The sequence below is a fragment of the Hydra viridissima genome, unplaced genomic scaffold, assembly GCF_058129835.1.
Source record: "Hydra viridissima isolate aposymbiotic clone 2 unplaced genomic scaffold, HvirCarnegie_v1 scaffold_1, whole genome shotgun sequence".
NCBI lineage: Eukaryota > Metazoa > Cnidaria > Hydrozoa > Anthoathecata > Hydridae > Hydra > Hydra viridissima.
This window is the reverse complement of record NW_028324300.1, coordinates 39,745,539-39,761,612: the sequence shown is the minus strand read 5'-3', so window position 1 is coordinate 39,761,612 and position 16,074 is coordinate 39,745,539. Positions and strand designations below refer to the sequence as shown.

The window sequence follows — 16,074 nt, the reverse complement described above, 5'->3', positions numbered from 1 at the left end:
TTTTTTAAATTTCTAATACTCCTTTTTCATAAAAAACTCGATAAAATATTTTTTTTTTGTTTTAAGAGAAAAACACAAAATGAAAAACACAATAAAGCTCATTTTGTTTTAACAATTATTGTACAAAAATCACGAACACATCAAAAGATGGCAAACAAAAAGTCTCTCAGTTAGTTTAGCTATTTTTGTTGGTTTGTTTAAGAGGCAAGGCTTCAGATGATTTAGGAATTTTTCCTCTTTTTTGAAGGATGTCGTGTTGGCTGCTCTGCCAAAGCATTATCTTCAAGTTCATTTAAATCTGAGCTTCTTCCAGGATTGGTTGAGTCAGAATTTGTGGCAGAAGAAGATTCAAAGTCTGAAATATCATCCAAACTCTCAGCAGGGACAGCCTCCTTGTTCAAATACCACTTCCCTTTTACCAAATCTTTTAAATGATCATAATTTTTGTTGACGTAAATCATTTTCTCAGTTGTGTTTGGATTTAGATTATGACTATGTTTTGTCAGCAGTTTCCCTGCAGTGGAAAAAGCTCTCTCTGATGAAGATAAAGTTGGTGGAATGGCCAATACCCCTCTTGCAATTTTGGAAAGCATTGGAATTACCTTTTCATTATTCCTCCACCACTCCAGGATGTCTGTGTTTGTTCCAACACGTGGCAACAGTGCATAGTCATTGAACTCTGATCTAAGAGGCTCAATTTCCATTGAACTTAGAGACAGTGACCCTTGAGCAGTTAACAAAGTGTTAAGCAACTCTGCCATGTTCTCTTCACAAGGATCATCACTTGGTTCAAACAGCAATTCTGGTTCAACACGGACAAGTTTGTTTTCTCTGAATTGAAGTGTGGATTCATGTTCCTCTATCAACAAGTTAATCATGCTTTCTTTTAGATCATCTGGAAGAAGTGAACCTCGTACAACTGGATTAAACAAGTGTCCAAGAGCAAGTGCACTAATCTTTGCACCTTTCAACGGGAATTTTTCTGTCAAAAGATCTAGTGCTTTGTTTAAAAAAGCTTTGTATGAATGAGAGCCTGCATCATTTTGAATCTCTTTTCTGAGAGTCAAAAACAAAGATTTGATTCGCACAAGAGCAAAATCATTTCTCACTTCCTTGTCACAAGACATCCACTCACTTGTTGTCTTGATTGTTTGCAAAATGGGGAGAATTTCCTCTAGTGGTGTGATAATCTCATGAGTCAAGAGTACTTTTTCAAAATGATTTGAAATGTCATACACATTTAGATTTAAAATTGCCTCCTTCATCTGCACCATTGTTTGAATCATGATGCAGTGTGAATTCCACCTCGTTTTGCATGGCTTGGGTATAACTTTGTAGTTGAGTTGTGTGTCTTAGCACACCTCAGAGAGAAGGGCTCGACATGGTGCAGAATGTGATAATCTAGTGGTGAATTTGTTTAGTTTTTGGATAGCTGCTTTAAGTGTTGGGTCTGCTTCAACAGCTATTTGAAGAATATTTTTAAGCTTGTGATCAATGCTTTGAAGGCTTCCACTGTCTAAGCTCTCGACAAATTTTGCATTGCTCAAACCTGACCTCATGTTTGCTGCACCATCCAAAACACAAAAAATCTGATCTGAAGTTTTGAGAACAGGGAAGTCCAGGGAAATCAGTTTATCAATTTCTTTGCCAATGTTTACACCAGTATGCTTGCCTTTGAACTTGGCAACTTTAAGTGTGTATGAATACAACCTCCACATTGGACAAATGTAATGTATTGTGAAGCATTGAAATGAGTCTCCAGGCTTGGATATCCAGTGATCTGTTGTTAGTGTAACTGCCTGGCCATTTAAATCATTCTCAAGTTTTTTCTTCATGGCATCACGAAGGCAATTATGAAGTAGAGGTACCTTATACTTTGCTAAAGTACTGCTGCACTTTGTGTTTGCCTCAGGATGGATGTCAAAAAGAAAATCTTTCCATGCCTCAGTATCCACAATATGTAGTGGTAGGTTCAAGCGTACAAGAAATCTTGTGATAGACATATCAATTTCTTGTTGGCGAGGACTTTTGTATCCATACTTTACAGATGACTTTTTTGAGTCCAAACAACTTCCTGTTTTTTGTGACAAGTATCGTATTTTATCCTCCACACTTTTCTTCTTTAAGTCTTCCAATTCATCATTTTGTTCTGGCTGTTTGGTTCTAAGATGGAATAGCATGGTAGATGTTGATCCACTTTTGTAAGAGAAACACACAGATAGACCTTTCTCATGGCATGTATCACATCGTGTTCTATCACCTAAAAACACAAAAATTATTTGTCTGCGGCAAAGCATATGCAGACCTAGTAATTACTTGAGTTTTTGATGTTAGATCCAGAGGACGGGCTGAGGGCTGGGGTCTACACATAGTATGAGGCCGTTATCATTCATTCTATGCAATTACCTTCTGTTGTCCAACAATCTTTAACTGCATATGAATCACTTTATGCACTATATAGGTAGTAAATAATTAGTTTTTTAACTTTTTGTCACTAATTTTGTTGTAATGTTTAAAGATATTGTACTTACAAAGGAGAGTCAATACGCATTATTGTGTTACATTAAAAAGTGCCTTTAAAAGCTTTTTCATTAACAACTTAAGATATAAAATAGTATGGAATTATTTATTTTGTTTAGGAAAAATCTTAATTTACATTTTGTGGAAAAAGGCTAAAACCACTAAATATTATTTAATTTTCTTTAAAGAAAAGTATTACATTTACATTTTGTGGAATGAGGATAAAAATCATTAAAAATTATTAAATACACTTTATTTTTTTTATTATGCTCTAACAAAAATCTTACCTTCACATTTTGTGAAATATTGCCAAATCAAAGACGGCATTTTCTTCTCACTTTTTACAGCACAACCACTTCAACAGCCAAAAGTAAACTGAACAATAATTTAATCGAGTTATTGCAGCTACCTTAATTAAAAAAAATCAAATCGATTAAAAATCAAATTTCATGAATATTAATTGTTTTAATCATTTAGACGCTCTCTTGTCGCGCGATCGTTTATAGAAAACTCGCTCTAATTAACTTTTTAATCGTTTGGTTTTTTTTTTATCATTAATCGAAATAATCGATATTAACGAATAAAATGATCACATAGGACGGTTGGCCAGTCTCTAGAATATAAATACGTTAAAATACGTCAGCTTTTCTGCTATAATTTAAAGTAATAAACTACAAAAGTTATTGTAATTGTTTTCATCAAAACAATACAATAGTTATTGTAATTTTATTTCATTAAAACAATACAATACAATAGTTCTCGAATTTTATTGTATTGTCAGAAAAAAACAATACAATACTTATTGTAATTGTTTTTCATCACAGCAATACAATACCAAAATAAATTTTTTTTATTGTTTCTGTAATATTACAATACAATATTATTGTATTGTAATGTGTAATTGTATTTAATTTTTACAATTACAATTACAATACTCCTAACCCTACTCGAAAGTAACCTGATAACCAGTGTGCAAATATTTTATGTATAATCTCCAAGTAGTTAAAAAGATATCCTTGTTCAAAGTTGAAAAACTCAGAAAACAAGAAAACAAAATAAAATCTCTCTGAAACATTTAAGACACATGTGAGTTATCATTACAAAAACATTTTCTTATGACTGACAATTTTTGCTCATTTTTTTTACTAAGAAACATATAAACGATATACATTTTTGAAATCTACAATAATTATACTATTCAAATTTATAAAGTAAAAAAATTGGAAAGTTTTGATATTTTATAGGCAAGTACCACCTTACGCATTTTGTATGTTATATCTGGATCATTCCTGACCAATGTTTCCTCGTGGAAACTACTATTTAACTAATCTTAATTTAAAAGCAATTATAATACTCTGGAACTTGAATCTACGCTGAAGAAAGGTGAGGACCATGCATACAACAGATTGAAGCTATATTGCAAAAACTGAAAGTTCAGCGACAAGCATACCATGGAAAAAGTTTTATTGGAAATCATGTGTATAAAATGCTTCAGGTTCCATTTCTTTTATAAATTGATTTATTCCAAATCTGAAACATTAATAACAATAATAAAAAGTAATATAAAATCATGCAACATATTTTTTTAAAGAGACATTTTTCTTTTTTAGAAAAACTATATGCTAAAGTTATGTAATTCTTATTTATGATGAAGGATTCTCTGGGATAAGTCTGCACAAGAATTCGGTCGAAATAATTACAAAACATAAACTACACTTTCATAAATGTTCTGCATGCTATAGCATAATCTACTCAAAAAATACAATGACAACAGAAATGTTAAAGGAACTTAATAAGTTTTATTTGATTTTTTTCTTTTTTTTTCTGTTTATAATGAGTTTCTCAAAGCGCTTTGGAAATTTATTGTGTTTATTGTTATTGAGGTTGAAGAGTATACTACAACAATGCCTAGCAAGATCATTTTGATGATTTATGATGATTTAACTTATAAAGCTGGGATTAAGAGTACAACATGATTCATGTTGCTATCATATTTTCTTTAGAAAAAAATATTTTTGAACTGATGCATTTTTATCGCACAACTTGGCCTAAGGCTTTAGTGCCTCCGAAGTTACACATGTTGGAAGATCATGGTCAATAAGGTAATACAGTAAAGTGCCTTTTTTGTCTATTAAAAAAATTGAATGCTAAGAACAGCCATAAGAAATAAATAGAAGAAGGTCTCCTTTACTTTTTCAAGAAATATGGTTAGGTTTCCACGATTAAAAACCTTGAACGTAGGGTTGAAAAAATGTATACAAATCGCGTGTAGTTAACCAGTCATCTTTCTCAACAACAAATGTTAACGAACGTTTAGATGTTCCTTCTCTTGTTTTAAGTGTTTTAGTACACATCCGGGTTATCGTTAAACTAATTTGAATTAAAAAAGCAACAAAAAAATTTATGTATATTGGAGAATATGCAATTACTTGGTTTCCAGAAAAAAACTATTTTCGTTGCTAAGGGCCGTGCGTACAACAACAGCGCTACCAAACGACCGTGAATTAGCGCTTCTCTTTTCTCAAGTGATAGAAATTATGAACAAGTATTTAAATACAAGTAGGTTTCGATAAAATTTTTTTGAATGCACCCGAAAGAATTAAATACAATTGAAAAATTTATTAAGTAAATTTAAGTATTTATTAAATTTTGCTATTTTTACAAATAGTTGTTGCTACAAATAGTTGTTGATACAAATAAGTTGTTGCTACAAATAAGTTGGCAAATTTGAACCTTTTTTTCCTCCTTTCAAATATTTTTTGCAAAAAGTAAATATCAACACAAAAACAAGAAAAAAATCAAAATAAATTAAAACTATTTAATTTGCTTCCAGACAAATCACTCTGTGAACCTGAGAGACCGCTTTTTTTTTGTCATATCACTCGACCCAAATTTTTATTATTTGCTCAGTATTAATGTATAGGGTTTGTGTTCTAAGGTTTCAAAAATCAACTTTTAAGCTTTTACATATATTCATCATGCATAACCGAATTGGACTCTCCTTCAATTAAAATCATCTGTTGATTTCCAAATCTAAGATCCTAAGACATGTACTAGAAAAAAATCTGATGTGGTGTTTAAGGAAACCGTGCATCATTTTAAAACAGTGAAAAATTTTGCATTTTCTCGTTGAAAATCCTGGTGTATCAAACAAAACATTTTCTAAAGAACTGCAGATTGATTTGAGAAACAGTGCAGAGCGTTGTGAAACGATTTAAGGACACTGGTACAATCAAAAGAAAATCAAGAAGTGGAAGAAAAAAATGCTTTTCTTAGACGAGATCTTGGTAAAAAAGTGAAAGATGCCTTAGGCAGAAAACTGGAGATTTCTGTTCTAACTTTAGCGAATAAATTTCTCCACTATACAAAGAGTAAAGAGAAAGTCTAACCGAAGACTTTGCAAAAGCTGATGTCGAGTCATAATTCACAAACTTTCTAAAGTGAAATTTAATAATATTAATATATGCACTTTCAAAATATATATAACATTCAATATCGAAATACAATAGTTAAATAAATATCCTTTATAATGTCTGCGGTGATTTTTTCTGGTAGATGTCTTATTGTAGCTACTTTTTGCATAACCTTGTGGCACACTATAAAAACATACATACATACATACATACATACACACATACATACATACATACATATATACATACATACATACATACATACATACATACATACATACATACATACATACATACATACATACATACATACATACATACATACATACATACATACATACATACATACATACATGCATGCATGCATGCATGCATGCATGCATCCATACATACATACATACATACATACATACATACATACATACATACATACATACATACATACATACATACATACATACATACATACATACATACATACATACATACATACATACATACATACATACATACATACATACATACATACATACATACATACATACATACATACATACATACATACATACATACATACATACATACATACATACATACATACATACATACATACATAAATACATACATCTGTGTGCTATGAAAATGGTTCTAGCTATAAAACTAATTCCAGTATTTTTTCTCACTTTTTTTTTATCGTGATAATCTACTGGTCCTACTTATGTCTTTAAAATGTTTTGTTTAAGTTTAGCAAAAATTACCTCAAAGGAAGTTTGTAACTACTACATACAGTATCCTAAACAGTGTGAAGATAATCTTTAATTATCGTTCCTAATAAAAAAAACAACATTTTTTCATTTTTATTTTCTTTTTTAAATTACATATAAGTCCTTATTTCGTTTCCATTTTTTAAAAATGCATTCGTTTTTATTTCGTTTTCGCTGAAGGAAAATGTTTTATTTTAATTTTTTTTTTGTTTTCGTTAACAAAAATAACACTTGTCAGCATACATCTTATTTTTTATAAGTAAAAAATATAAGTATATATATAAGTATATATATATATATATATATATATATATATATATATATATATATATATATATATAAATATTATTGTAGAAATTATGTTAAGACTTCCAGTAAGAGTCCTCAATACAGCGTAGAATAATTAATTAGTATATTATATTATTATTAATATTAATAAGTATATTATATTATTATTATTATACAAACTAAATAATTAGCTTGGTTTATATAACATTACTTAAGCTTATGTAGAATATTATTATATATATATATATATATATATATATATATATATATATATATATATATATATATATATATATATATGTAATAATATATTATTATAGAGTATTTAGTGGAATATTAAGACAGCACAGCCTACTTAATAACTAATAAAATTTACTAAGTAGGCCTAGTTAATAAAAATTTAAAAAAAGTTGTTGTTATCAATAATGCACTACGGATAAAAAAAGTGCGTGATTTTTAGTGACGTATACGTTTTATGCTTTATAATAATGGCCGAAAAAAATACTAACAGCGATAAATTCTTCGAGTTTACGCATTTTTTTACGTAAAAATAATCTACTTAAAAAATTGCGTTTTTACGAAAGATTTTTTTTCTCGAAAAAAACTTTGAATTGTTTATAGCATTGGCCCCTCATCTTAAAAACTCGAATAATTTTTTCATAACAGTTACCATTGACGACATCAAAAAAAAAAACAATCCATTTTTAAAAATATTTTATTTAATATAGACATTACATTCAGTGGCGTACCAACATGTTTTGGTGCCTAGGGCGGCACTTGGTAATGGGGCCTATATATATATATATATATATATATATATTTATATATATATATATAGACTACATTAATGAATGTATGTATAACACATTATCTTTCTCCACTTTCTTGAAAACGTTTGTAATAAACAAAAATTAGCAAACACCATCTTTATCATTATCAATTTATATGTTTATATATATATATATATCCATTAACGCCATTTTATCACTTATAGAAATTCATTTATGTACACAAATGACTAAAACATTAGTTTTCATTATTTATTTTAAATGATAATACAAAGATGTACAATGTACAGTAAAAAAAACAGATTTACAGCAAAGAGTTACCTCTAGAAACACATTAAAATGCTTTCTTGCGAGCTTGACTTCTGCAAATCGTTTGATTAACTCATCAAAATACACATGCTTTGCAATTTCGTTTTCTACTGATATTATGGCAAAGCTCGTCAAACGAGACTGGCTCATTGTAGAGCGGAGATAGTTTTTAATTAATTTCAATTTTGAAAAACTCCTCTCACAAGAAGCCACGGACACACATATAGTTAGAAACAGTTTAAGAGCTTCAGTCACGTTTGGCAACGATTCACGAAAGTCCATTTCAATGATAAACTGAAGCATTTTCAAGGATGTCCATGCAGCTGCAATGTCTAATTTGATGCCAGAAGCCTTCAGATGCCTTCTTAGCCTCTTTACTTCAGGCAGCATTTCTTCCTCCTCTACATCATTGAAAGTTTCTGAAAACTGATGGGCATAGGTTACAATTTCTTCTACTAAAATCTTCTCACGCAGCCTTGTTAGGCCTATATGCAGGAATAAAATTATAACTTACCATGTAACTTGGTGATGACGAACTGAAGACGTGATTTGCTCTCGAATTATGAGGTACTGAATGATAGAGTATATTAATCACATTAACGAAACAACATAAACATCCGTCAGTCTGCCTGAACCATCATGAACCATAGACTCGTAGGTAGGGCGGGCGAATCTATTTATTAGTACTCGCGGGTGTGGGGGAGGAAGCTTCGCGGAGGGCCTCCAAAACAGTCACGGTGGTTGTTATTGGCCAAGATATCATCTCAATTTCTTTCATCTTGGTTTGTTTGCTGTGGATGTTTATTATCTTGGCAAGCAAATACAATCATGTTTCAGGTTCATTTTTGTTGTAAACAATTATGATTACAGAACAAAAATGTTGACTATTACAAAATCCTGCTGAAGTAAAAAAAATATAAGTTGTATTAACATTTGGGGGCCTACTCCCAGACGGGGCCTGGGGCGGACCGCCCCCCCGCCCCACCTTCGGTAGGCTACTGATTACATTATAAGTTAAATTATCATTACATTATTATATTATTTCATTTCCGTGAGTTTTTGAAGTATTTAAAAAACTTCTTTCAGTTTTAATAAACAACAAAAATTCGCAACAAAAACTACAAATAAAAATGAAAATCTGTTTTTTTCCACGTTTCCTGTTTTAAAAGAAAAAAAAATTTTTGTGAAATATTGATGAAATAAAAGATGTTGTGAAATATTGCTATTATGTTCGTGGAAATGAAGATGCTAAAGGCAAAGAATCAAGCTCTGCTCATGAATGTTACAGATTAGTAACCACTGAAATTGAAAATATTTGGCATAAATTCAGTTTTCCACCAATCGAAACAGAGGGAGTATTCTCAAAAGTATGTAGATGAATGGAAAAAGCATCCAACTTAAAACTTCAACACTTTGAAGAAACGCTAATTTTTATGACAAATTGAAAGCTTTTGACAACATGTTTGACATATGGTCATGCAACTGTTATGATTTAGGAGTAGAAAGAGAGAAATGCAGATGTACTTTTAAAGTCCCAATAAAAGAATGGGATGCGTTTGTAGGGCAAAAGAAACGCACAAATCAACTTGAACTACTCGATCGTACCTACACATCTACTTTAAAGAAAACTGAAAAAAGAAAAAAAAAAAAAGTGAAATACACATACAAATGTTAAGAAAGACACTGATAGACAAATTACCGATGACAATTTTTATGAATCTGAGGATAATATCATATTAGATGAGTCTAATAATGAATATGACAAGCTCTACGAATCTAATGTCTTAAAAAAATGTAATCAAAATAGGTTTCATTGCAATGAACTAGCACTCATAGCAGATCGTTATCGTGTCAGTTGCAGAGCAACTGCTGCTATTGTCAATGCTGCTCTAAAAGACATGGGTATTCTAAATGAATCAAATATGTTTGATAATCAAATATGCTTGATAGGAAAAAAAATAGAAAGAGAAAGACTTCGTGTTGGACAAAAAAATGTAAATGAGAGAAAATGCGAAAATTTGAAATTACAATGTATTGGTTTTGATGGAAGAAAAGACAATACAATAACAACTGCAGGGATAATTAAAGAAGAACATATTACAATTGTTAGAGAACCAAGCAGCAGCTATATAGATCATTTAACACCTGATAATGGAACTTCTCGCTGCATTGCTAATAAAATTCTCCATTTAATATATGAAACTGGCAACAGCGGTTCTTTAAATGCTCTCTTATGTGATGCAACTGTAGCAAATACTGGAAAATTTGGAGGAGTGATAAAATTAATTGAAACAGAACTCGATAGACCAGTGCAGTGGCTCGTTTGTCAACTACATTTGAATGAACTTCCCTTTAAACATGTATTTGAGTTGATTGATGGAAAGACTTCTGGCCCTGGATCATTTAAAGGAGAAATTGGTAAAAAAATAACAGAAGACTTAACTAATTTAGAAGTAGTTCCTTTCAAAAAAGTTAATGGTTCTTTTCATTTAATTCCAGATCTTTAGTGAATTAAGTTCAGATCAAAAATATCTTTAAAGTATCTGTTTATCAATTCAATCAGGAGATGTTTCAAATGAAATCTTTAAAGATTCTCCCGGAAACATTCATCATGCTCGGTGGCTCACAAGAGCAAATCGTATTCTACGCTTATACATTTCTACAGAAAAGCCAACAAAAGAACTTATTGACTTGGTTGCAATAAATATGCAATGCTATGCACCAGAATGGTTCCAAATAAAATCAAATTATTTGGCAATCAATGGTGCTCAAAATTTTTGGTATATTGCTCAACTAGTTAAAAATGCAATTATTGATGTAAAATATAAGGAAGTAATGGAGCAAGTTTTGAAGCAAAACTCATATTTCGCTAACCCAGAGAACATTTTATTAGCGATGATAAGTGATGAAAGAAAACAAGTTAGAACTAAAGCCATTCAAAGGATACTTAAATCCAGGTTTACTAGCGAATCCAATAGACATTTCAAACTTCCTACAACATTAAATCTTGGAGCCATAGATTACTGTGAATTAATAAATTGGGACATCGAGGAAGTTCATTCACCATCTTTACTGAATGACTATTCAAATGAAGATATTTTGAAAGCCAATGACACTCCATTAAGTATCCCAAAGTATCCTTGTCATAGTCAGAATATGGAAAGAATAGTTGGAGTAGTCACAAAGGCATCAGAAACTAGATATGGCTACGAAAAACGTCACTAATGTGTAATAAACTTGTTGGAGTCCAGGGGAAAAATGCCTAAATTTGATTGGAAAGCGCAATAGAAATAAGACATTTATAAAAATATACATTTTTTTGTAGCCTATAAAAAGTTTTCATTCTATTTTTTTTATATTTCTAAAAGTTTGTTTTTTTGCTTAGAAAAGGTAATATATATGAACAGAAAGCATTTTAAAGCTTATATCCTTTTTAAACATCTTGAATCCCCTATTCTAAAAAAATTTGACCCGCCCTATTACATATACCTTTTACATATTTATATTTATATTTATTATTTATTTAACATATTAAACAATTTTTCTTCTTCCTTAATACAAGCAACTCGATGTTACAAAACTCGCCAAGCCATTTACATATGTCATCGTAAGGTGTAACTCTATCTAATTCTTTAGCGAGTCGAATCCACGGAAGGACAAAACCTTTGAACTCGTTCTTTGATATGAAACCACAGTCAAACGACAAATGTTCAATCTTATGCTTCGGTGTCCATCCATCAATCTTCACCGGATGATATAAGTAGACACTACAAACGTTGGTCGAATATAAAATAATAAGTTCTTTCTCATCTTCAGATAAAATCTTTTTATCAACAACTAATTCATTCAACTTGCATCCTGCGTCAGAAAACCTCTCCATGAAATATTTCTCAAGTGAAACTTCATGAGCAGTTTTTCCATCGTCTATATCAATATCCCACCATCGTTTATCGATTGAAATTTTCAAATCCCCAGTAATCGAAGCCTGCGCTTCAAAGGAGCATTTCATGAACATCTTTCGATCAATCAATTGATCTTAGAAAAATAAGAATAACGACATATTAATATTATTATAAATATTTATTTATTTGCAACAATAATTATTCAAGACAATCAACTTTAAACATTTTGAAAACACGATATCATGTTTAACAAAAAAAAAAAACAGATATTATTTTGTAAATCGAACAGAAAAAACAATTCGAAAGATCACAAATTAATTTCAAAAAATACTTTTTATTTTATAAATATTTGTTAAACAAAAAAATAAATTACGAAATACTGAATTAAAATATTTATTGAAAATTGTCGTACGGAAGTTTTAAAACTTTGGTCGCGCTACAACCAATAGAAATACGAATAACAAATAAGCCAATCAGAAGCTAGCTCAAAAGCATCAAAAAAGAAAAAAAAAAAGAAAAAAAAAACACGCGCTAATTGCTTTTAAAGTCGCGAGAGATTTTATGCAGAATGATTTACTTTTGAAACGAGATAAAAACATTTCGCTTTCTATTTCTTTGCTGTAGCATCAAAAAATATTAAAAAGTAAACGAAAGCACGTCAATTTAAAGTGGTAACAGTCAATGAAGATTGTCAAAACGGTTGGAGATTATATTTTAAAATTTTTTGCACGAAATGTATCTTTTTTTAAACTTTCAAACTAGTTTTGTAGAGAAAAAATATCAAACAATCATTTTAATAAAACCAAAAAAAAACTAAAAAATTTTCAAGTCTGCAACTTTGGTCATAGAAACAATAAGTCACTGTTTTAACTGAACTTTTTTCACTTTTTCCCTTAAATCCCAACTTATACAGATATATTTACAATAATATATTATTAAGCTCAAAATTGATTCTAACAACTACATTATACATAAGAATAAAATCTTAATCACTGCTTTCACATCGCTCGCTCAGAAATAATTATTAGCAAGAAAATGAAAGTAAAAGTTAGCGATCCATGAAAAATCTCAACACTTGCGGCTTAGCTCTAGTTTGAAAATCGATCGTTCGCTCACAGAGTTTTTTGAAAACTCCACCGTAGTGAATTTTAGTTGCAACTGAAAATTCGAAACAGCGTTCGAATTTTCTGATACAACTTAAACCGTCACTCTTTTTTAGTTTTGTGGAAAATTTCAAAGTTCTGTGGAAATGCAGTTAGCAATCGTTCTATTCGTTCTAATTGTCATGGTACGCTTTCAATATTCTTAGTTCTCCTGAGAATCTTTATATTCGTAATATTCTCAGTTCTCCTGAAAATATTTAGAGCGTCTCATGACAGTTCTTAAAAATAGGAAAGCGATTGATGTTTTTGTACTTTTTTTAATAAAAAAAACAAAAAATACTTGTTTTTGCTAAAATCGAGAAACATTGGCATAATGATAAACAAATTCTAAACTCAATTCTTATCTCTCTATTTAGTGCTATAAGAGCGACCTTTTTGGTCAACAGAAGAGTGTGCTTCTGTTAACCAAAAAGTCAAAATATAGAATCTTTTCATTTTGAAACTGAGATCAATATCATAAGAAAAGTAGTCAGTCTGACTAAAGCCACATATTGAATAAGTATAGAAACTAAGATCAGAAGCTATGTTCCACCCCGAGTTTGGTTTTTAAACGAAGCCGGGCTTGGGGTGCCGAACTCGGGGTAGGTACCCCGAGTTTGACACGCACACCCCAAGTATGAATATTGAAAGTTTTTAAAATAATCATTTTTGCGGATATTGAAAGTTTTTTAAAAAATTATCTTTTTGGATTGCTGATTTTTTTTAATAATGTTTTTTTGTTACGGTTTGATTCATAATTTAAATTAAATGAAATTATTTTTGATTATTAAGGTACAAATTTGTGATATATTAGTTATTAAAAGTACAGATATTTATTGGCGATGCCCTTTAACAAAAGACTTTTTCTCTAAGGTTTTTAAACAAAATGAAATATACATTATGACAAACTTATGTCAATGTGTCGGACAAACATATGTCCATGCGTGCTTTTTATGTAGAGTTGAATTAATGTAATAATAAAGTTATAATAAGAAAATGCTCAAGTTTAGTACCATATTAGTTTTTGACCACATTGGAGCTTCCAGTAAATTGCCTGCATTCTTTACGCGCTCTTGGTGAATTGTTACTTTCTACCGAGGAGGGAAACTTTTAAGCTCAATATACTAAAAATAAGCCCGATGAAGGGTCGTCGATGAAGGGTCGTCCATAAAGTACTTACGCTAATAGGGGGAGGGAAGGGGTCAAAAAACAACGTACTTAAGCGTATGGGTGATCAAATATAAAAGTACCTAGGCAGTTTTTATATTATTATTGTTTGTTTTTCAATTATAACATACAATAATCAATGGTTTTTAAGTGTGGTAGGGTATCTAATAAACTGGATGCTTAGCCCGGGCATCATGAAGTCTCTGTGCACCTCTAATAGGGCACATCACTCGCGCTATATACAGGAAGTGTATAGCGCTAGCTGTATACAGCTATTCACGAAAGTTTAAACGGTTGCAGAATTTTTATCAAGTATGTTTGGTTTTTGTTTAATAAAGAAAAACTGTAAAATGATATTGACTTAATTTTTTTTATTTATTAAAGAAAAAGTAGTTAGCTTTAAAATGAATATGAACATATTATAAAAATTTTAATATTTAGTTAGAAAGAAGCTTTTACAAAAAAATTTTATAGAAAAAATAAAAAGCACAAAAGTTTAAACGAATTGCAACATTCGAACAAAAAATGAAAAAAAAAACGAAATTAATATTTAAAGTGTCCTCCTTTGTTTTTATAGCAAAGATAAACTCGTTTATGCATTGATTCAACTAATTTCATGCACATCACGTGAGGTACCTTCAGCCAGTACTCATTCAAAAGTTGCTTTAAATGCTGAGTTGATTGAATTTCATGGTATGTCAGTTGATTGTCGATCCAAGACCAAATATTTTCGATTGGGTTGAGATCGGGTGATCTAGGGCACCAGGGCATCACATTAAAATTTTTTTTTCAAAAAATATTCTTTGATTGAGTGTGCTGTATGAGCTGAAGCCTATGAAAGATGAATTGCTTGCTTCTGCCATACAAGTGTCTGATTGATGGAACTAAACACGTTTCCAATGTGTTCTTGTATGATAGCGCCCTATTATACAGCTATTCACGAAAGTTGATATATATTATGATAGCGCCCTATTATACAGCTATTTAGCGTTTCACGCTAAATAATTGATAAAAGAGTACACAAAGAAAGTACATGTAAAATGACGTTTCTTGATCTACAGATAAGGTTTTACCGAACGAGTCCCTTTTTGTAGCACGTATATTGCTTTAGTCCGTTACATTTATTGAGCTGTTGCTAAAGTGATATGCTACCTGATGTTTCATTTTCTACTGGCTTTTTTATGAGATGTGTCATTAGCACCTCGCAAAAATATTGAAACCATGCTGTCAAACATTCCGAAAAACAGCGTTTACAAACCGAAAGTGCAGGTATGACAGCGATTAGTTTTCTTTAAGCGGTAAAGTTTTTTTTTATCGAAAGAAATGTTTAAAAGAGAATAAACAACTAAAGACTTTGCTGAGAAGAAGAAAAGGATGAGCTACTAACCTATCCTGTCAATCTATTTGAAACTAAAATCCATTTTTCCAAGTGGTGCTTTCAAAGCAATATTCGAAATCGAACATATTTTGTAACTGAAATTTTATGAACTTAAAGCCGAGGTGAATGCAGCGATTAAATGTTAAAAACGGATGTTGAAATTAAGGCGGTGCTAGAGCTCTAATAGCTCTAAGTGCTTGCTTTTTGCTGCGTTTTGACTAACGCAATTTATTTTTTATAAACTTATGAAGTCAATGTCAGCAGGTGCTGATGATTTTACGGATGGATATGTTATGAAAACGGGTTGCTTAAATTTCTTTCAGCTCACGGTAATCATGGATCATGATAATGCTAACCTAGCTGACCCAAGAACGCCACTTCTATGGGGTGATAGCGTCATAAA

General features: G+C 30.7%; 2 protein-coding genes and 1 pseudogene across 6 annotated transcripts in view; 1 reads left to right on the top strand and 2 right to left on the bottom strand.

Annotated features, from left to right (window-relative positions):
* LOC149894945 (NACHT, LRR and PYD domains-containing protein 3-like) overlaps positions 1 to 16,074 on the top strand; it is a 226,798-nt gene that overhangs the window by 147,315 nt on the left and 63,409 nt on the right. The window lies entirely within an intron of this gene.
* Positions 503 to 1,459, bottom strand: LOC149894951 (uncharacterized; annotated as a pseudogene).
* The window catches only part of LOC149894950 (uncharacterized), a 15,188-nt gene continuing 10,663 nt past the window's right edge, over positions 11,550 to 16,074 (bottom strand). For 4 of the 5 annotated variants that reach the window (XM_090076775.1, XM_090076776.1, XM_090076774.1 and 1 more), the window contains one exon: positions 11,550 to 12,117. In XM_090076775.1, the coding sequence (XP_089932901.1) occupies positions 11,606 to 12,117 (512 nt within the window). In that variant the 3' untranslated portion in view covers positions 11,550 to 11,605. The remainder of the gene's footprint in view (positions 12,118 to 16,074) is intronic. The other variant, XR_016449244.1, reaches the window with a different exon arrangement.